Source organism: Hermetia illucens, chromosome 1, assembly GCF_905115235.1.
Source record: "Hermetia illucens chromosome 1, iHerIll2.2.curated.20191125, whole genome shotgun sequence".
Classification (NCBI taxonomy): domain Eukaryota; kingdom Metazoa; phylum Arthropoda; class Insecta; order Diptera; family Stratiomyidae; genus Hermetia; species Hermetia illucens.
The window spans coordinates 123,376,171-123,400,096 of record NC_051849.1 but is presented as its reverse complement, the minus strand read 5'-3'; the positions used below and the strand labels follow the sequence as shown (position 1 = coordinate 123,400,096).

The 23,926-nt window shown below is 43.0% G+C and overlaps 1 protein-coding gene across 1 annotated transcript in view; it reads left to right on the top strand.

The window, feature by feature from the left end:
• The first annotated feature begins 7,169 nt into the window (after positions 1 to 7,169).
• The window catches only part of LOC119649905 (peptide-N(4)-(N-acetyl-beta-glucosaminyl)asparagine amidase), a 151,777-nt gene continuing 135,020 nt past the window's right edge, over positions 7,170 to 23,926 (top strand). Inside the window, 1 exon segment of the mRNA XM_038052302.1 lies at positions 7,170 to 7,431. Coding sequence (XP_037908230.1) covers positions 7,426 to 7,431 — 6 coding nt within the window. The 5' untranslated portion in view covers positions 7,170 to 7,425.

Here is a 23,926-nt window from a genome sequence, read left to right as displayed (position 1 = left end):
TCGCACAGCTGTTTGAAGCAGTTCTTTTTGCTCCTCCGAATGGCTTCCTTTAGGCGGCCACGCAATTGCTTGTGTGCCTCCTCTCGACCGTCGCCACCGGGTTTTCCCCTGAGCCTCTGGCAAAGCCTCCTTGCCTGAAAACATGCGACTCGCAAACTCGCGATTTCATTGTTCCACCAGTAGTTGGGTTGCCTACTGGGCATAGTAGCATCGCATGCTTCCGTCACCCATCGAATGATCTGGGTGGCTTTCTCTCCAGCCGTACAGGGATATGTCGGATTTGAGCACCGCGGAAAACGTGTCCCCCTCGAACGCTTTCACTGTCCAGCCAAGCATACCACCCGGCATTTTGCGAAAACTCTTTTTCGAGCTCGATCCGCCCTTGATCTCTATGCAGATTGCCTGGTGGTCGCTGTGAGTATAGTCCTCACTGACATGCCAAGCGATTCTACTGGCTAAAGTGGCACTCACGTATGTCAGGTCCACTATAGACCCCAGGCCCCTTCCCCGGAAAGTGTACGAAGACCCAACATTCGCCAGTACCACATCCAGCTCTGCGAATGCTTCGAGGAGAACACGTCCCCTCGCATTAGTTACCCGGCTGCCCCATTCAAGAGCCCACGCATTGAAATCGCCTCCTATTATGATCGGCCAACGTCCTCTTGCATCTATCATAAAACAAGAGCAGCAAACATCCGCTCATACTCGACGAGTGTAGCGCTGGGTGGAGCATAGCAGCTGTAGATGTGGATGCCCTTCACCTTCGCTCTGATGAAGCCCTCCTCCGGGTGCTCCATTATTTCCTGGAAGGCTTGTTCTCCACAAGTCCACAGCGCTGCTTGGCCCGTTTGGTCTTTGACCCAAACGCTACCACCGTGGTTTCGGTATGGTTCACTTAGTATGGCCACATCGATGTTTTTCTCGCGGATAGTTTGCGCGAGTAGATCCTGCGCCGCCTCGCAGTGGTTGAGGTTGATTTGTATCAACCTCATCTGCGATTTGTGTTAAGGGCTCTCCTGTATTCCGGGCACCTGCTGCTGCCCGCAATGTGCCGATGGTCCACACCCTCCACTCCTTTGCACAGTAGACAATTTGGGTCAGCTCCGCAGTCCTTGCTGACGTGGCCTTCCACTCCGCATCTCCTGCATTGCTTTGACCTGTCATTTGGGTTAGTGCATGACTTCGCAATGTGACCAAAGCCAAGGCATCTAAAGCACCGTTTTAACGCCAACTGTTCCCTAAGGCGACACATAACCCAGCCTATTCTCACTCTCCCTGCTGCTAACAGTTTGAGTGCGTTCTCCACTGGTAAGCTGATGATGGCGGTTTGTGTTCCCCCATAGGCTTTCCTTAGCGTTTTCACCACTGACTCTTGTAGTCCGGCAAGATCGAACTGTTTCTCCAACGCTTCGCGAACCTCCTCCTTCGTCGTGATTTCATCTATATCTTTGCAGATTATAGTGATCTCCGGCCTGCTAGCTCTTATGTCGGCTTCCTGCCCTAAAGTCTTCCCGATTTGGCTTAAGAATTTGTTCGCGGTTACATCCTTGGATTTCTTAAGTTCCAACATAAGATCTCCCTTCTGCGACCGTCTAATACCGCTGATGTTGTCTCCCAAATTAGTGAGTTCGGGGTCTGCCTTCACTTTCCTGAGAATGTCGGCGTATTACCCTTCGCCCCGTTTGGAAATGAAAATCACCACCGGTCTAATCTTCCTCCGATAACTTTTTTTCCGCGGTTCTACCTTCCTCCAAGCTTCCGCATCCGCCTTTGAAGGTTCGATCCCTTTTCTCGAGGTAGCCACTGCAGTCCTGGTAGCTTCAGACGTACTTTTCATGATCTCCGCCTTTTTGGGAGTTGAGTCCTTTTTTCTTTTCGGGGTTTGCTGGCCTGTTGAGTCATTCAGCTTCTCGCGCAGCCTCTTCCCCGGTTTCTCCCCTTTTGTGTTTTGAACCGGCGTTACTTGAGTTGCCTGGTTCACTTTTCCAATCGGCGACTTCCCCACTCGTTCATCCTGGGCCTTGCCGTACGTCAAACGGATGCCTCTTATCATGGCCCTTATATTTTGGTGAATGTTCCTGCGCTCCGTTATAAACTCACACAGCTCCATGATCTTTTTACCGAGGTCAGTAAAGGCAGCTCCAGACTGATCATTGCCCAAAACATCGCTCGGGTGAATCGGCGTCAGTGATTCTTCCTCATCGAAGACTCCCGCTATACGCTTCCCACTGGGGGTAGCGATCGTGGGGGCTTGTGCCCGTGTAGGAGGGGATCTGCGAAAAATCGAGCTCCTTCTGAACGGATCTATCACTGGAGCCAGTTCAAGTTCCTCCCGTACGCTTGTAACATTAGATGCCACAGTAGCCAAGGTTCCCACTACTGAGGCACTGCGATCGTTGGATATCGACGGCCGGGAGCCCGCTTGCTCACTCCCCAAAAATCGCCGGAGATTTGGCAACTCCACACAGGCTGCTAGTGAATATCTGTTTTAGGATAAAGTTTTAATCCCGCCATGCTATTAACATAGTATGCTGGTCCCAAGCTCAGGTAAAGGAGGAGGGTTTGAGGCAACGTACTCTGTACTATCCTCAGTAAAACAAAAATAAAATGCTGAGATCAGGGAAAGAGATAAATAGAGTATAGTTGGAGTTATTCTACTATGCTAAATCCTACCTGATCTCTCTTGGTGACAGGCCCCGCGACAGGTCGACCAAGAAAATGCATAGAATGTCGTTACAAACATGATGATCGGATTAAGTCACAGGCCTCGGAGAAATGCTAGGGCGTCCACCTCAGTCGACGCGGCAGGACGGGCCCCGGTCCTGTCGAGAAATGGGCAAGGGTTCTTGACGCATGGACGGCGTCAGGACGTAAGCAAGTTAGTCCGCACACAACGAACAAAACAAATACGTGTCTGCACGCTAAATGTTGGTACCCTAACTGAAAAGACCGAGGAACTCGCAAGAGCCCTTCGGAAAAGGTGCATTGACATCTGCGCTCTGCAAGAAACCCGATGGTCTGGTTCCAAAAGCTGCGACATTGAACGCGTACGCGGTAAAAATGGCTACAAACTTCTCTATTTTGGTAACCCACACACTCAATATGGTGTTGGCATTGCCATCTCAGAGGGTTTCCGTGATGCCATTAAAGAAGTCCAACGATTTGATGATCGGCTGATGAAGCTCACCATTATATCAGCTGATCGCACTATTCACTTCTTCACCGCGTATGCACCACAGGCAGGCCGACCTGATGCTGAGAAAGATGCCTTCTGGCAACTTCTCGATGAAAAGACTTGTCACGTGCGTGCTGACGATTACATAATCATTGCCGGCGACCTTAATGGTCATGTGGGTGAAAAGGCAGACGGTAACAGGTGCCATGGGGGAAAGGGGTTCGGAGCGCGCAATGAAGGTGGCGAGCGTATAATCGATTTTGCGGACACCATGACCTTGTACTTATGAATACATGGTTCATCAAACGATTGTCTCATCTTCCCACATTTTATAGTGGGAACAATAAAACGCAAATCGACTATATTCTCATAAGACGTCAACATTTTACCACTGTCACTGATTGCAAAGTCGTTCCCTAGGAAACCATCGCACCTGAAAATAGGCCGTTGATTGCCGTCCTGCGAATTAAGCCACCGATAAAACGGCGTGAGGAACGTACTGGCCCGCCGCGCATTAAATGGTGGCGATTTGGTGAGAAGAACGAAGTAACGGTCTCACTCATACGATTGCCAACCATTACGAATGTGGAAGAATCATGGAACCAAATGAAAGACACGATCCACAAAGCGGCCTCTGCAACCCTCGGGGTCACCAAGCCGGGTAAGCGGTACATCAACCGAGATACTTGGCTCTGGAATGATGATGTTGAAATGAATGTCCGTGAAAAGAAACGCCTCTATCACAAATTTCTCGACGATAAAACGCCTGCTAATTGGCAAATTTATAAGAATGCCAACCGGGAAGCAAAGAAAGCGGTCGCTGTCACCCGAGCGAACCATTTCAAAAATCTTTACGATAAACAGGACACTCGGGATGGCGAGAGAGATCTGTACCGACTTGCTAAAAGCCGTGATGAACGCACACAGGATATCGAACACTTCTGTTGTGTTAATGACAAGAACGGTACTTTGCTTACCAACCGTCGAGCCGCAACGGATAGATGGCGAGAATACTTCGAGCAGATTTCAACTGAAGAATTTGCTCATCCTCCACTTCCACAATCATTGCCGACATTTGGACCAGCTCCACCAGTCAGCGGAACTGAAGTCGAGGAGGCAATAAAACGAATGAAATCGGGAAAAGCAACAGGACCTGACGACATCGCATCTGAGCTCTGGAAAGCAAAGAGCTGGGACCCAACACCGTGGCTAAGTGAATTCTTTAACCGGGTTATTCAGGAAGGAAGAACACCATCTGACTGGCAAGAAAGTACCACTGTTCCAATATGGAAAAAGAAAGGTAGTCCAGCAGAATGTTCAAATTACCGTCCGATCCGGTTACTTTCCCATACCATGAAGATTTTTGAATGCATTCTTGACAACCGTATTCGCGAAATCGGATTTGTCAAGAACTGCGGAACTACCGACGCAATACACGCTGCGCGGTTACTCATGGAGAAACACCGTGAGAAGCATCGCCCTCTTTACATTGCCTTTCTGGATCTAGAGAAAGCGTTTGACCGTGTACCACACGAACTCATCTGGTATGCTTTACGACAACACTTGGTGCCAGAAGAACTCGTGCGCTGGGTTCAATTGCTCTACCACGATCCGAAAAGTAAAGTTCGAAGTATGGCGGGTGTATCAAAACCGCTTCGTGTCTCTGTTGGAGTTCATCAAGGAAGTACCCTCTCACCACTCTTCTTTGTCCTTGTTATGGACACCGTCACACGGGATATCCAACGTCCAGCGCCCTACACACTGCTTTATGCAGATGATGTTTTCCTAGCATCTGATAACAAAAATGATCTCGAGCAACTTGTTCAAAAATGGAATGATCGCCTCATGCAACATGGTCTCAGATTGAATTTAAACAAAACTAAATTTTTGACGACCGATTCCCATGAAACAGGCACAATCACTGTCAGCGGCAGTGATCTGCCCAGATCTGAGCGATTTAAATACCTCGGGCCAACGCTATCAGCCAATGAAGAGCTGCGTTATGAAATTGCTTCACGCATTAACGCAACCTGGATGAAGTGGCGTTCCACAACTGGTGTCCTTTGTGATCGACGTATCAACGAACGTCTCAAATCTAAAATTTACCGCAACGTTGTCCGTCCAGTCGCTCTCTATGGTTCTGAGTGTTGGCCGACCATAAAAGACAATGAACGGCGTCTTGCGGTAATGGAGACGAAGATGCTACGTTGGACTAGTGGCGTCACACGTTTAGATCACATCCGAAATGAGGATATCCGCGATCGTTATGGGGTTGCACCGATCGTGGAAAAGTTGCGAGAGAGGCGTCTTCGATGGTATAGTCACGCAATTCGCGCAAACGAGAATTCACTTGCAAGGATTGGTCTGAACATCGAAGTCGATGGTAAACGACCAAAAGGCAGACCTAAGCAATGGTGGCTTGATACGCTGGATGGGGATTTGAAAGCCTCAAGATTGCACCCAGATCAGGCATTCGATAGAGCCAAATGGCGAAGCCGATCACGACGAGCCGACCCCCGCTTGTGAACGGGACAAAGGCTGAAGAAAAAGAAAAAGAAGAAGAGGATAAAGTCGTTCTTATACTATACACACTTTATTCCAGCATGTTCATAGTCATTGCACTAAAATATCACATGTTCATTAGTTTTCCTAGCACTACAAGAGTTGCATTTGCTTGAATTAATATTGTCAAACTTCTCAAGAAAAACTTTGTTGTAACAGAGATTTATTTGAAGTCGGTTTAGCTTCCCAATCTGTAAATGAACGTGGAGTTTCGGGTTTTATTATAGGTAAATCTGGATAGATATCCTTGAAAAATAACCCTTTGATTCGGAATTTAGCTTGAAACTCCTCCTTCTGTATCCTTTGAGAGTGTTCCTGGATGGCTGGTTCATTTAGCGGGTACTCAACGTGTGCCGGAAACCATAGAACTTTAAGCATGATGAACATCATCTTTGTGAAGCAATCTAATGGTGATAATTTATTATCCAGTAGGGATGCAGAGAATCTAAAATAATGAGCATCTTGGCAATGCCCACCTTGTGGGCCATACTCATGTTCTGATATAAGGCATAAAGCTCTGTTGCTAGCACCGAACTGCGAAATGTGAGACTTGTCAACTTCTGGGGCCGCTATGGCGCAGGCTGATTCATCTTGTGTAACTAAGATATTTAAAGCTAGAACCAAGAAACGCAACAACTCGAGAAAATAAACAGCCCTCACGTGCCAATCTGGACTCTGCCACTGGGGCCACCTGTGTCATAGGACAAGATGACCTGAAGCTTTTCTGAGATTTATGGGATAAGTTGTGCAAAGATTAATACTTTTTTTGGTGGAAACTTCCAAGAAAGACCATTAGCGAAATTAATTATCCTACTGGGTTTTTGGACCATTCAAGCTATTCAAGTGGTCTCTAACCGAGCTCGTTTTGGTTATTTCCCTGCAATAAAAACTTATGGATCTAGCGTGCGTTACGATGTGGTCATTTATTTTGATTACAAGGGGTACTATTCTGCTTCTTTTCACGGTGATGGATTTCGATTTGACTAGGTTAAGAGGAAGTCCCAGATTCCTGCAGTCAGTAACGAAAAAATTGACTTGACATTGCAACTGTACCGAAGCTTGGTTCAATTCTTTAACTGTTGCTATGATGACAAATTCATCATATACCTTTTATATATAACTTATAATTTTTAACACTTATCATTAAAATCCACTCGCTGTGAGCCCAAAATCGTGCGTTGGTAAAAGCCTTAAGTACTTTTCGTTCCCTGTACACTAATTCGAACCATATTAAAACCTGATAAGACCTATTCGCGTTGTGAAAGTATAAACCTCGGATTGGAATCGAAGCACAGTTTCATCCTTGTTGGCAGCGACCTAAACTGGAACGAACAGAACGGAATCGTATGCGTGTGAAACGAGCATTAAAAATGTTTGTATGTTGTTAGAATATAATCGTTTCTATTATAAACGATTCTTTTAATGAAAGATTAATAGAGACAAAAAACGTTTCCCAGTGTGAAATACATTTTATTTTCCATTTCTCAACTGTACTAGATTAGGCAGTTAATGCGATGATAACTAGCGCAGATTTCAACAGCACAAACGTACTAGTAAATCAGCTGCTTTAAAACTATCGGGGTGTCAGAATGTGTATTAAGTTCAGATAAACAGTTGAAGTTCGATGGTGTCTTTGATGCTAGAGTAGTAGCCAATTTCCGGGTCAGGAAGCTAATTTGCCGGACGAAATGGAGGTCAGTATTAATTCGCAACAAACTTGTCCAGTGCTACTATAAAGTGATCGATCTAGCTGACGAGGGTGGAAATAAAGCAGCTCGACTTTTGACGAGTTTGTCTCTTAAGAAACGAAGCAGCTTGATGTGAATTGCTGTGAGAATTCAACCGTCATAAAGTACCCGCACTGCCCTTAGTTAGGAAATACTTTATTAACTGCTTGAGTTTAAGCCAATAGTATAATTGGTGCGTGGGAGCCCGGCGACAATCAGGGCCTAAGCGTAGAATGGAAGAGCTCACGTCACAGTTGGACGACACCGGAATGAATCCGTGCGTGTGAATGCTAGAACTGTCAAATGAAGTTCATTATACGGACTTGTATGAAGTCCAATGCGCAGTGCGCCTTCCAAAAAAAGTTGAGGGAAAATTGAACAGAAAATAGTTTGTCACTTCACGTCATTTCAATTTCGCGACGCTGTTTGTTTTCGACAGTTGCTTTTGAATGTACTTAATTTGAATTAATTCGTTTTTGGAACTACTATCTAAATGGTGCTTTCCGCAGTTCTCCAAACCAATTCGTCCAAATTAACTACATTCAAAAGCAACTGTCGTAAAAGAAAGGCACCACCAAATTGCAAATGACGTAATCTGTCATCAGAAAGAATCTTTCCGACGTAGAGGGAACTTCGCCAACCTGGAGTTTTCATTGACATTGAAGTTGCGTGCTGATCGGAGCTTGTTTCGTGCGGACTACGTAGTCATATTCAGGCCCAAACACAACTGCGGAGTGACTGCGTGCGCTTATAGTGAGAGCTGTCAAAGTTCATTACACGGACTTCTATAAGGCAATATATAAGTTCGGAAAATTGATCCTTTGTGATGTGTCACAGATAATAGTTTGTTCCGCCATTTGCAGTATGGCGGCGCTTTTCGTTTTCGACGTTATTGTTGAATGTAATTGATATAAATGAATTCGTTTTGAGGAGTGCGGAAGGCATTGTATGTGCTAATTATTTATATCACTTGCACTAGTCCCGTCGCTTCCATTCATAGAAATTGAATTTAAGCTGAAGGTATACGCGGTATTAGTGGTATTTAATTCTATGATTTTCATAACATAAAATATGCACGTAAATTGATTATGTGCGCACAAAATGAGGGCATTGCACACAATCTTCAAGTTTCTACATCATCCTCTCCACATACTTCCGACTAATGCCAGTGACATTAATAATTCGCACTTGCTTCGTACAGAAGCTCATGGTTCAAATCACACTGGTGGCAGTGGAATTTGTATCGTGATTTGACGTCGGATACCGGTCGAGCCAGCTGTGAATGAGTACCTAAGTGAAATTAGGGTAATAATTTGGGGTGAGCGCAATGCTGACCTCATTACCTTCTACAGGATACTGCAATCCTGTAGTGTACCGTTACGGTATTGAATGAAGCGCTCTAACACACTTCAAGGTCCTTATCCGATATGGATTGTTACGCCAACGATTATTATTATTATTATTAAAAGTGGCAGCTAAAAAATGAAAAGCGCCGTAAAATTGCAAATGGCGTAATCAGCGATCAGAACGAACCTTGCCGATCTGAAGTTTTCATTGTACATTGAAGCTGCGTGCGGTCCGCAGTTTCTCTCGTCCGCATTCCGCAAGGATCGTAATTGTGTTTCCCGCTTTATGGTCAATGAACGCATGCGTGCGATCAAGGACAGCGAACTGCCAAGTAGAGTTCATTGCACGCAACTGTATGGGGCAATGCGGAATGACTCGGGCCCGGAAGCTCGCAAACAGGAAAGTGGGAAAAATCGATTTTTTCCGGATGTGAATTTGTTGACATCGACATTTACTTTTTCAATGTATTTCCATACATAGGTGCATAGATACTTTAGCGGGAAGTGATAATTATTGGCGTCACTTACCTCGGTATTTTTTTTTGTTTTTTGAGTAGGGTAGGTTATTGCGTTTATGCACATAGTGTTGGACTCCCACAACAGTACGCTGTCGGACTACCAACTAAACACGTCCTTGTCATCAGAGAACTAGCCTGGAACCGTTTGACCACAGGTTTTGATTCTATAGTCAACTCATTACATCCAATATCGTGAGGTTTTGCACGGATAATCGACCTGCCAGCATAGTATAAGGGTTGGCTTCTGGGAAGATCGAAGGTAATTCAACTATTATTAACAATGTTACCAAGGGTGAAAGTTTTCCATTTCATGGGAATTCATGGCACTCTAATCCATTAGTAAAGCTAAAATCCGGGTATCTTTGCAAGGAATGTGACTACATAAATGTTCAGAAAAGGGGTTAAAGGAGGTGTACATTTTTTTACGCGACATGGATGCAGTGCGGAGAAAATTAACAAATCTTCTTCCGGCTTTGTCCAGTTCAGAAGCGGGGTCGGCTCGTCTTGATTGGTTGCGCCATATTGTTTTGCCAAAGGCCTCTTCTGCATGATGCAGTCGCGGGGCTTTGAAATCACTATGCAGTGTATCACGCCATCTTTGTTTCGGCTGGCATTTCCGTAGTTTCCCATCGACTTCCATGTTCAGACTAATTTTGGCAAGTGAATTCTCGCTAGCGCGAATTACGTGACCATTCCGATCAGGCGATCATTGCAACCTTGAATCGATCGCGGGTATCCTTATTTCGAACGTGATCAAGGCGTGTTATTCCGGTGGTCCAACGTAACATCTTCGGGTCCATTAAGCCGGGACACCGTTGATTGTCTTTTTTATGATTGGCCAAGACTCAGAAGCATGGAGGGCGAACTACAAAGAAACTATTTTCGTAGGCAAAATTAAAATCCAGCCAGCTCAAAAAGCCGCTCAAAAACTCAAATAATAAATAGTTAGTACGTGCTGTGAAGAGTTTTAGCTTTATCAACGGCCCTTACCCTCCGTGGAATAGATTGGGCGAGGCGCTGGACTCGTTTTTTTTTTTTTTTCAATTCTCCGAGAAGACGTTCCATCAAGTTTTTTTGTGTGAAACAAAATCTTATTAGAATCGAGTCGATATCTGCCTGTCACACTTAATTTATTTTCGGCAATAGAGAATGTTTGTTCACAGTGGGTATAATATCTACGTCTGTTGTGCATAACAAGTTTTTCTATGATGAACACAAAACCTTTATTCCTGAAGCACCAGCTTCCCGTATTCCGGCTCGAAATGGGAAGTTCGCGTTAATCGTAAAAGTAATCGCCCGATTCATAATATTGCAACCCGAGAATTTTATTGGTTTCGTCTACTTCCAGACAATTGAACTGTAACCAAATGATGTCCAATTCCCATTCCATTCAATTTCATCTGGCCTTTAGCTTTGCTCTTCAGTTTGAATTGCTCATATATATATATATAATGGATGGCTTTTTGAAGAACCAAAATTCAACTGAAAATAAGCAATTTGGCTTTTTGACTTTTTTCTTGGCAATTTTGATTTTTCAACCAATGTCAAAACTAATACTTCCTGTAGTATCACTTTCAGGGTTCAAAGTTTAAGTGAAAACTAGATATACATTCTGATCGAATGGACTGTGCAGTATGAAATGAATAAACGAATTCTCAACGAGGCATTATCTGTCTCATACGTAAAAAGGGAGATATCACACAGTGCAGCATTTCTAGAGGTATCACGTTGCATAGTACCATCTATGGTACGGGGGGGATAGCCCCATATGCCCAGAACATCATTGGCCCACACCAAAGAGGCTTGACTCCAGGCAAATCAGCAACAGATCAGATTTTTTCTCTGGGCAAGCGATGGAAAAACTGTTGGAATATGGACACCAGTTGCACCATCTATTCGACTTTAAAACCGTCTATGATAGCATAGCCAGAATTTGGTATCCCGACGAAATTGAGAAGACTGACTAAGCTAACCCTGACCAATGTGCGAGGCCATTCTCAAGACCATTCGACATCAACAACGGTCTACGACAAGAGATGCCCTATAATGCGTCCTCTTTAACTTGGTCCTGGAGAAAGTGATCCGTGATGCTGAGGTAAATGCAAGAAGTATGATCCTCTTTAAGTCCACCAAACTACTGGCCTATGCTGACAATATCGACATCATCAATGAAGGCAAGACAAAGTACCGTCAGCACCGAAAACCAATCAACCAACAACATCAACCGCACGGGTCAAACGGGAAGAATAAAGATAGGAGAATACAACTTTGAGACCGTTGATAATTTCCCCTATCTAGGGTCGAAAATCACAATCGATAACAGCTACGATGATTAAATCCGCGCACGGTTGTTGTCAGCCAACAGACAGCGCTAAGCGGGCGGGGAGAGCATTAGCGGCACCACATATTGGTCGAAACCACCAGGTTTGTAGCCTTGGCTGGTTTGAGTTGAGAGTGCATATGCTAAACAACGAACTGTTAAGTGCGGAAGTTTTCTAAATTTTCTCATCTTCCTTGCAATTTTCCTAATTTATCACCTTTTGTTCTAACTCGAACACAAATGCATAAGAGGTATATTTTTTTTATTTTTCCACCAAATATAGTCATAGTAAGGTCTTGATTAGTACTTTTCAATGCCTCGGTTCTGAAATTTAAAACGAAAGAGGGAGGGCGAGGGCTGGAAAGCGGTCATTTCTTTCATGGACTCATTCTTAGAATCTACCCAACCGAAAAATCGGCAAAAAATCAAAGCTGCGACAATTTAATTCATTTCTGATAAGTTCGATGATTTCTCGCTCAGAATAGATAATATAGCGAAGGAAATGAATAACATCAAGGCTGAAAATGTTGCTCTGTGTTGTGAAGTGCAACAACTTTCCAGTCAACTAAGCTCACTACATGGTGAAATGCGAAAAGACAATATAGTGATTAATTTCGTTCGAGAATCCTCTAACGAAAACATTGAACAGATAGTCCAAAGTGTTGCATTAGCGGTTGAAGTCAAGATGTGTGAATCCGATATTCGGTACGCTTATCGTCAGCGAGTAGGTATCAGAACATCATGTACAATCTTACTACAACTGATGAACAGACAACTCGGGAAAAATCTAGTGAATGCCACTTTTCGAGTTTAGCTTTACGTCAACGTCTGGGGATTTAAGGGGAAAGCGTAAATAGAGAGAGAATAATATTCTTTTCAGTTCATTTGTCATAAGGAAGAAGCCACGATTGTTCTGAAGATGAAGAATTTCAAATTTATATGGGTTAAAAATAAACGGAAATCGGAAAATGAAAAGGCCCTCTTAATTAGGGATACAAATACAGTTAAAGAAATCTTAGGAAATTAATTTACTTTTCATATATTAAATATAAGTTTTTGTAATACACTTTTTACAATTAAAAACGGATATTTTATGATGTGAATCGGCATGTCGAATGTTTTTACTGAACATGAGTAACCTAAATTTTCCTTTTGTCATAATATTTCTAACCGAAATCTGGAACCTAAATTTCTCTTTTATCGTAACATTTCTAACGGAAACCTGGATAACCTGCACTGCTATAATATCGAAAATTATAGAATGTACAATGTAGGAACAAATGTAAATAAATGCCATGGTTTCATTATTTATGTTAAGAATATTTTCTCTGCAAATGTAACAAATCTGAAAATTGAAATATTTTTTTGGATATTTTCGTTTAGCAGAAATGTAACAAATCATGTAATAGTTGGAAACATTAAGGGGGAAACCACATTAGGAGGTTTTGGGAATTGACTTTTTCTTCATAGATCGTTAACTTAGCTATCCCAGAATATCCCGCGAAAAATTCTACGCGAAATTTGTGTACCTTTAGATTTTATGAGCGTGGAACCAAACACTTATTGGTTACAGGCTGAGGCTCGAGCGTCCAGGATGTAGTCACTTTATATCCTTACGTAATCTTGTAGTACAATGCCGGTAGGGTATACTTGAGTGAGAAATATCTGCATATCCTAAAGAGACCTTTTAAACAATTTTTTTTCAAACCCGATTTTCTCAAAATGGCGTTTTTCACATTTGCGGGGTTTCTAGCTCCAAAAGTAATAAACTGATCATTACGAAATTTGGGGGTATGTTTCTTTAAAAACTGCCAAGAATATGAGCCAATATTTGGGACATCGTTTTTTAAGGGTGCTCCTTTCTGCGCTATTTTTAAGGTTTTGTGTAAAACCAAAACCGAAAAATCTGAAAAAATCAGGAGGCTGCCACTATATATTCAAATAAAGTTAATAATAGTATATTACTATAATTTTTAGTAATTGGCCGTAAACCCCCCCTTAAGCTCATCTTAGCACCACGAATGTAGCGATGTAGGCTATAATATAGAGCATGATCTTACCAGGTTTGGTGGAAATCGGACTATTCCTAACAAAGTTATAATACGTCAAAGTTGTTGCTTCTTTGCAAATTCAAGACTATGAATGTCAATATCATACGAAAGTAGATACTCTCACATAATATATGCATATATTACGTGCTACGTACTAAGAAATACACAAAACCTTTCGTATCTGAAGCGTCCAGCTTCTGGTTTCCCGACTTGTTTTTTGTGGTTACACTGTCTGTCTGTCCGTCCGCCACACGTATTTTTCTTGGAGACGGTTGTAGCGATTGACACCAAATTTGGTAGAAAGGTGGGAACTGTGAACGCCCACGCATATAGTGAGTTACATCCTTTTACGTCGAATATAAGGGGGGGGGGGTCCACATACATGCAAAAGGAGGGGGTAATTTTTGTTTCATCAAATATAGTCATCCGGGGTATCAAATTAAAGGTCTTGGCTAGTACGTTTCGAAGCCGGTATTAGTTTTCATATCTGTTGGAAAGGTGGGGAGTGCGGGGGTTGAAATTGATCATTTCTTTAACGGACCCATTCTCAGAAACTACTTAACCGAAAAATCTGAAAAAAGTCAAGAGGCTGCCACTGTATAGTACCTAGGCTCCGAAATGCCCTTCATACCGATACCTGTTCAAATAAAGTTAATAATAGTACATTACTATAATTTTTAGTAATTGACAGGAAAAAACCCCCCTTAAGTTCCTCCTAGAATCACGAAATTTTGCAGCAAAGTGGGCTACAGCGTAGAGCATAATCCTATCGAATTTGGTGAAAATCACACTATTACTAGCAAGCTAAACAAGCAGAAGCTATCGCTTCTATGCAAATTCAAGACTTTCAATGTCAATATCACTTGCAAGTGGATATCCTCACATAATATATGCATATATTACGTGCTACTTACTAATGGACAAATGCGCACTCAAATCTCTTGATGAAATAAATACACAAAACCTTTCATACCTGAAGCGTCTAGCTTCCAATTTCCCGACTTCTTTTAAAAAAATGGTGAAAATTGAAATTTTTTTCAACAGCTGCGAAATTTTTGATATTGATGATTTTCTCCCGCATTGAGGTTCATATTCTTAGAAAATAAGTTAACAATGTAAAATTAGAAGCTTTGTGGTTTCAGATAAAAATTGGAGTCGCTACACGTCTCGGAGTTGGATAACTTAAGTTATGACCTTCAGTGATATAATGTGGGGTAATTTTTTTATTATTCACTCAAATTTTTCAAAAAAAATCAGAAAAGTTGTTCAGAGTATGACTAACATAATGTCCCAAATTTAATTGAATTCTAATTATTTCTTCCCACTATGAAAAATCCAAAAATATATGTAAAAATAGGTGCTTTAATGTGGTTTCCCCCCTTAACGGTGATTAGATATTATGCGAATCTTACCAACAGAAATTACGAATGAGTATCTTGACGCGCTTGCCAACTATGGTTTCTCTGAACATAATTGGGGGAACAAGAGTTGGCAACAGTGGAATTACTTGTATGAATCATATTTTGTGATGTGATGTTGTGAAATATAATCATCGATTAAATTTTTCACCTGCAGTATTTAAAACCTATATCATCGATCAATATTCCACAATTGCAAAAATAGAGCCAATGGGAGTTGTAGAACTTGCAAATGGGAGAGCACCTAGGGTGATAAGTAAAACTTGTTTAAATAAATTCGCGGACGATTGCACCGAAAGTGAGGAAAATTGTGAACTACTTTACAAGTTGCTTGATAACCACATTTCTAATACCAGATACACACAATCTATGATTAAGGCAAAGTTTGCACCTATCAAGCCTTGGAATACCCAGAGGATAATAATTATCGTTGGCGCAACAATCCATATTGAATCAGGGCCTTGAAGTGTGTTAGAGCATTTCATTCAAGACTGTAGCGGTACACTAAAGTAACACTGTAGGAGACAATGTGGTCAGCATTGCGCTCGCCCGAGATTATTACCATGATTTGCCTCAGGTACTCATTCACAGCCGAGTCGACTGGTATCCGACGTCAAATCACGATACAAACTCCACTGCCCGCAGTGAGATTTGAACCGCAACCTTTCGCACGGCAGCGTTGTGTTCTAACTACTCGGCTATCCGGACACTTACTCAGAGGATAGTTACTCGAATACAGCGTGGAAATACGCTAGGCTGTTTATCGAACAAGGACCCAGCTAACAACAATTTGCGAAATACATATAAATATTATCATAATAAGCCAAATGTCATACTAAGAGTTGCAAAAAGTCAATACTATAAAGCTAGAATAGAAGATATCCTTCACAATGCAAAACTAATGTGAAAGGTCGACAATGAACCTTCTCTCGTAAAGCTAAAAGCTTGAGCCCTCCAATAGCCCCAAAGACGTTAGTCATCATCATCATCATCAACGGCCCAACAACCGGTATCCGGTCTAGGCCTGCCTTAATAAGGAATTTCAGACATCCCGGTTTTGCGCCGAGGTCCACCAATTCGATATCCCTAAAAGCTGTCTGGCGTCCTGACCCACGCCATCGCTCCATCTTAGGCAGGGTCTGCCTCATCTTCTTTTTCTACCATAGATATTGCCCTTATAGACTTTCCGGGTGGGATCATCCTCATCCATACGGATTAAGTGACCCGCCCACCGTAATCTATTGAGCCGGATTTTATCCACAACCGGACGGTCATGGTATCGCTCATAGATTTCGTCATTGTGTAGGCTACGGAATCGTCCATCCTCATGTAGGGGGCCAAAAATTCTTCGGAGGATTCTTCTCTCGAACGCGGCCAAGAGTTCGCAATTTTTCTTGCTAAGAACCCAAGTTTCCGAGGAATATATGAGGACTGGCAAGATCAGCGGCAAGAGCGGAACAGTCTTTGTAAGCTGAAATATGCTCTGTTGGCTGACAACAACCGTGCGCGGATTTCATCATCGTAGTTGTTATCGGTTGTGATTTTCGACCCTAGATAGAAGAAATTGTCAACGGTCTCAAAGTTGTATTCTCCTATCCTTATTCTTCTTCGTGTTTGTGTTTGACCAGTGCGGTTTGATGTTGTTGGTTGATTCGTCTTCGGTGCTGACGTTGCCACCATATATTTTGTCTTGCCTTCATTGATGTGCAGCCCGAGATCTCGCGCCGATTGCCGCCTGCTCGATCTGGATGAAGGCAGTTTGTACATCTCGTTCTTCCCATGATGTCGATATCGTCAGCATAGGCCAGTAGTTGGGTGGACTTGAAGAGGATCGTACCTCTTGCATTCACCTCAGCATCACGGATCACTTTCTCGAGGGCCAGGTTGAAGATGACGCATGATAGCGCATCCCCTTGTCGTAGACCGTTGTTGATGTCGAATGGTCTTGAGAGTGATCCTGCTGCTTTTATCTGGCCTCGCACATTGGTCAGGGTCAGCCTAGTCAGTCTTATTAATTTCGTCGGGATACTGAATTCTCTCATGGCCGTGTACAGTTTTACTCTGGCTATGCTATCATAGGCAGCTTTAAAGTCGATGAACAGATGGTGCAACTGTTGTCCATATTCCAACAGTTTTTCCATCGCTTGCCGCAGAGAGAAAATCTGATCTGTTGCTGATTTGCCTGGAGTGAAGCCTCTTTGGTATGGGCCAATGATGTTCTGGGCGTATGGGGCTATCCGGCCTAGTAAGATAGTGGAGAATATCTTATAGATGGTACTCAGCAACGTGATACCTCTATAATTGCTGCACTGTGTGATATCTCCCTTTTTATGTATGAGACAGATAATGCCTATTTGCCATACTTTGAGCACAGGTTGATGAGCAACTTGGTGTAACTGGTCGCCTCTATATTTAACCAATTCGGGTGTAATTCCATCGGCTCCTGGCGACTTGTGATTTTTTAGCCGATGAATTGCACGGACTGTTTCTCCTAAACTTGGTGGTGGCAGTATTTGTCCATCGTCTTCAGTTGGCGGGACCTCCAACTCACCGATGTTCTGTTTGTTCAGTAGCTCATCAAAGTACTCAACCCATCGCTCTAATATGCCCATTCTGTCGGAAATCAGATTTCCCTCTTTGTCTCGGCAGGATGAGCATCGAGGTGTATAAGGCTTCATCCTGCTGACTTGTTGGTAAAACTTCCGCGCCTGGTGCGGTTGCTCCCTGTACTTTTCTAGTTCACAGACTTGTTGGTTTTCGCTGGCTTGCTTTTTCCGTCTGTGAAGTCGCTTCTCCGCTCGACGGAGTTTGTGATAAGTCTCTGCGCGTGCCCGCGTTCTTTGAGAATGCAACATTACTCGGTATGCGGAATTCTTCCGTTCCGTTGCTAGCTTACATTCATCGTGAAACCAGCCGTTCCGACTCCTTTTGCGGCTGGGGCCAAGTATGCTTGTGGCCGTATCCATGATAATGTTCTTCAGGTGGTTGTGAAGATCATTTGTTGATGCTTCATCTTCAGGTCCTGTGTTAACTGCGGTTATTGTGGCATACTTTTCCCTCTTATAGGTGTCGCGGAGAGTTGTGTTGTGGATGGCTTCAGTGTTCACTATCACCTGATTGTCAGAGGGGATTCTAGGTGGTATTGTTATTCGAGCTCGGAGCACCATCCCAACGAGGTAGTGATCCGAGTCTATATTGGGCCCCCTATATGTTCTGACATTCATCAAAGCTGAGAGGTGGCGGCGTTCGATCAACACGTGGTCAATTTGGTTGAAAGTGGCCCCGTCTGGAGAGGCCCACGTATGTTTGTGGACCGCTTTCCGCGCAAACCAGGTACTTCCAACAACCATTTCGTGTGACCCTGCTAATTAAATAATCCGCAGTCCGTTATCATTTGTTTTTTCGTGTAAGCCATGGGAGCCAACGTATCGCCTGAATACGGGCTCCTTCCTGGCTGTTAAAATCCCCAAGTATGATTTTGATATCATATCTGGGGCAGGCTTCGAGGGTTCGTTCTACTGCCTCGTAGAAGGTATCCTTCTCCGACTCTGCAGTCTCCTCTGTAGGGGCATGAACGTTAATGAGGCTTATATTTCTAAACTTGCCTCGCAAGCGCAGAGTGCATAGCCGTTCGCTTATGTTTTCAAAGCCGATAACAGCAGGTTTCATTTTTTGGCTGACTAAGAAACCTACTCCGAGCACATGGTTTACCCCCCTGTCCATCGCATCTCTTGTAACGCTGTTATATCAGCCCTATATTGGGACAGGGTATCAGCGTTCAATGAGAAAATGTGCAAATCGTTGATCCGTTGTCGTTGCCGGGTCCGTCGTTTTAAAGTCCGTCCTGTCCGAGGCTCCTGTTGTGGCTTCGTAACGAGTTGTTTTCCGTGTAGGGTTGTCAGTCCTACCCAACCCCCAACCTGGAGGACCAGTTGGTACAATTCGTCCCGTTTTTAGGCGCGGGAGACTCGCCTTCATCCTTCTCCGTCTGCAGCTTTTCGTTAAGAAAGAGCTCCCAGCGGTCACCATGTGGAGGTGGAGGTTGGATTTGGTAATAAAGCTCTTGGTGTTGGTTCAGCAGGCCTTTCCCGGGTTTTATGCTCCATTGTGGGTACCAATCCACGTTTCGCCCTGTGACCAATACTACCCTTTGACCACCTCTCATCGTGCACTTCAAATAGAGGAGCCCATCCCGAAAACCTTAATTGTTAAATCTTGGCTTCGTTCTAGGCTCTAACATTTTTTCCCTAGGCGCTCCCAATAATGGTAAATTGTCCTTCTGATATTTTGCCTTCCTTGGAGGCAACTCCCACGCCAGTGGTCAGAAATGAGCTTCTTTCCCGCCTTCGTTGAGATCTCTCTCGTTGATTTGAGCACCTCCCGGCAAACCGGTCCTAACCCCCGCGGGACGCGTGGATATGGGCCCTGGTGCGGAGTAGTTTGTTCCCACTTTCGACTCAAGATTCCGCTTCTATGCGTACGATTTCTCTGGATGTCCTCTCATGTTCTCCTTCCCAATGTGCTTCACCTTCTTCCGCAGTACCTTCCTCTGGCGGGATACTTGGCTTCATTTTCACATACCAGTAGCGTAGGCGCCATCAGCTTCCCTTTCTTCCGCTTTTTCTAACAAAGGTGAAGGCGAAAGTTCTGAATAAGCAGGATTCAATCTGGATCTTAGTGGATGAAATTTCATTTTGCCGAGTCTTCCTCTTTCGCTTACGGATTGATTTGGAGAGTAGATGAAACGCGCTCTCACAGCTTATGGGCTGTGCTTGCGGAACTTTGCCTCGATATGGGGACTTAGGCCTCAGGTAGTACTGTGGATAAACGTTGCTATCATTAGGACGATGTCCTCTTATGCCTCCCTCCCTAGTGTAGTTGATTAAGATGACATATAAAGTGTACACTGTAAAGAAGCTGAAATATAAAAAACTGTGTGTCTGAATATTGCTAGTCAAATGAGCACAATATTCGGCGCATCTCTAGACGTATTACTCAATTCGCAACCTTTGGATATTTATATTCAAAGTGCTGCAATGAGAGCAGCTCATAGACTAATTCGATTAGATCTATAGGGAAACAATGGGAGTGCGGGGCACTTCCGTTGGTTAAAAAACAGAACTGAGTTCTGGAGCCAGAGTCTACGTATCGAGTAAAAACGGGTAGTGGGCCTTTCCTTTGGGACAAGATGCAACGGTCTTTCAGTGGATGTGATCCTAAAGGCAACAACCTGGGTGATTGGCGAGCGGTTGAAAGGCAGGCAGGTAGTCAAGCTGCATTGAGGACGTTGAACAGTCCTTTGATTGATCCATTTCAAAAATCATTCAGGAATGTAGAAACCATTTGAACTCTAGGTTCAATACTCTGGGTACTTGATCACTGTGGATTGATTTTCCCCCCTTGCCTGGGCCACCACCAGCCATTGCAGTGTCTGTAGCATTGGTTAATGCTGTAATTAAAAACTGGGTATGAACTTCGCATAATGGTAGGTGGCACAGTCTTAATGTTGCACTAACTTTTCTTGTCAGAACCAAACAAAATACTTCGAAGTGTATCCTGTCAAAAAACAGGAATACTTACGGAGGTATTCTGGGCATTCTGCCTGGCCATAATTCACTAGCTAGGCATATGTTCAGAATAGGAATTCTTCAAGATGATACGTGTCCATTCTGGAATATTTTCTACGTTAGTGCCTCGCCTATGGACCCATTATACATCAGATTTTTGGTGCTGATGTGCTGCAACTGCAAAACTGCGGGTAGCATCACACATTCCGTCAGACGGGGGAATCGAGTACAATGGATTAATAGGGTCTGAGCCCTCAGAAGCTTCGCTTCTCCCCCACCGCAAACAAACACACACAATTAGAAAATTTAATAGTAATTCATTAAATAAAGAAAAATATAAATTGTAATTAAATAATCACATAAACAATTGGTGACAACGGGACAAATAATTTTCTAATTCTGGATAAAATAAAATCACATAAAAAGCATCTGACAAAAATAAAAGGACAACTTTTTAATTCATTCAATTTTTTGTATGAAAAATGAAAAGTAGGTAAATTACAGTGAAAAAACAAGTTAAATAATATATCTTTAGGGTTGGAATAGAGGCGAACAACCAGCCAGTCACCAAATCTTCGAAAAGTTAGAGACTCTTATGGAATAGTGTCTCATCGGCGAAACATATCTTTGACAAGCGTAACCACGGGTGTGAAAGTGGAGTGAAGTGTGAAATCCGTATAAATATTTTTAGCTGGATTAGCTTCGAGTTGTCCAATTTTTGCGGATTACCTTCCAGCCGGTTTCTAAAGGCAATGAATGAAGGATTTAGCGTAATCTGCGAAGCCTAATGATTAAAAAATTCAATTCAGACTTAGATATGACCACACCAGCTGAAATAAGTCGGAATACCGTCAGCTCGGCGCTTCAGGTAAAGGGTTTTGTGTTCATCTTATGTGAGCAACTTTTTATGTACGTTTTCTATTCGTATAATGTGCAGCTAAGAATACAAAATATTCCGCAATATTTTTCTAAACTCTAAGATACACATATATGTCAACGACGTAAATACTATGTATGTTCATCCTAAATACACAAACATTGTCTATTACCCCATTGGTAAATTGATCTAACGCATCTTCATGCATTATTCCGTGCACAAAAGCACGTAGGTAAATTATAAACCGCTGGTAACCAGGTACACACATGTTTGGGAGTATTAAAAATATGGCACAGCGCATCCCAAGTGACGATCTCCTGTCCCTCGCTACTGAGTATCTGTGGGAATAATTCTTGACTCTAACACCGGAAGTGCTTCGTTCTCAATGAAGGAAACAACACTCTTTTACACATTTAACACTTGTTATTAACTTTTTTATTTCAGTCTTGAATCAAGTGCTCTAACACAATTCAAGGCCCTGATACAATATGGATTGTTGTGCCAACGATTATTATTATTATTTTTATTTATGCTAAAAAAGTCCGATAATTAACTTAACCTATTCCTCTACTACTCACTCTTCTGCAAACGATCACTTACTCCTTCCAATGATTTACCCCATTACTACTCACTACTCTGCAAAAGATAACAAAACTCCTTCCATGCAAACGATCAATAACTCCGCACTCCTCTGCAAACTATTACAAAACTCTCATATGAAAACGATCAATAATTCCGCACTCTTCTGCAAACGATCACAAAACTCCGATGATTTCCGCCTCGCTGCAACTTAAGTAGCCTCAGTCGCAAAGACCGCTTGCAGAAATCGGGAACTTAAACAATTGTCCAGGTCAAGTTTTGTTTTTTCTTAATACTGCAACAGTCAGCTGACGGGCGATGTCGTCAGAATATACTTATGTACGTTCATCACCGGTACTACGGTGCTGGTGACGACATAGCTTGATAGCAAGCCGGAACACAGAATCGCTTGCAAAGTGGGACATTAGCACATGGAAAAGGTTACTAATGTTTGTTTTGAAATTGGAGCATTCTGCGACGTATGCTGACCTTGTTGATGTTGACGCAGACTTAGGCGGTCGATGGCTTGTGAGAAATCGCTCAAACATTCTCTCACCCGAAAAAACTTCCAAGTGAGTCGTAGGATTTTGATTATTTCCTAAGATTACAAAATTTTTTCCTCATGGATTACATGACGGATTATAAGACGTGTGGACTTCGCACTTATTTCCTAATATTACAAAATTATTTCTTATGGAATTATACACAATAGTTTTAACAAGCTTACAAAAATCTTTTCATGATGCTTATCAATTACGGTTATGAATGGATCCTTTCAAAATTCTCTCTTTTTTGAAAACTACTTTGCGAAGTAACAATTCAAATTTTTCTGTTCATTAGTAACTTCCTTACAGTTACAGTAAGTTCCTTACAGCTTCCTACTGCAGCTTCAAACAGCTCGCCGAAATGACTTGCCCTTGGCGGATTGTGGTGCCAAATTATCCGTTTTTGTGTTAAACTTTTCCCGACTTCAGCAGAAACCTGCTACCAAGCATCTTTCAATACTTTAGCTGCTCCGACCAAGTTCGTGCCATTATCTGACCGAACCGACTTCGGCTGCCCCCTTCGACTCACAAATCTACGGAAGGACGCAAGGTAGGCATCGGTACTAAGGTCGGAACAAATCTCAAGATGGAGAGCCTTGGTTGCCATACACACAAATACAACCATGTATACTTTAATTGTTTTTGAATTTCGCAATGGACCACTTTTGATTTGAAATGGGCCACAGAGATCAGTCCCCACGTTTTCGAACACAAATTCAGCTGCTGTTCGTTCTACTAGGAGATCTGCCATCCTGGGGGTAACTGTTAGACCTTTCATACGAATGCATTTGGTACACGCCCTTATCCATTTCTTAACTCTTTGTTGTAGGGCAGGTGTATAATAAATTTCTCGAATTATAGTTACGGTGACTCCAATCCCACAATGATCATTGCCCTCATGAACCTGTCTAATGAGGAGATCCCTAAAATGATAGGGTGCCACTGCTCAAATGGTAATGGAGCGTTTCTCAACCGTCCTCCCACCCTGAGAAGACCACTTCTTTCCTGCAAGAAGGGATTGAGCGTACTTAGCCAATGATGTTTTACCACAGGTAGCCCGTGCGCCAACCTCACAATTTGCTTTGCAAATAGCTCCATTTGCTGCCATTTAGTCGTCGCAACTTCCGCTTGCTGTAATTCCATGACCGAAAGGAAGCCTGACTTCCTGTTTTTTCCACCTCAGACACCACGGAACGGTGTTGATCAATCTACTCAACGACGAGAACCGGGAACTATGATCT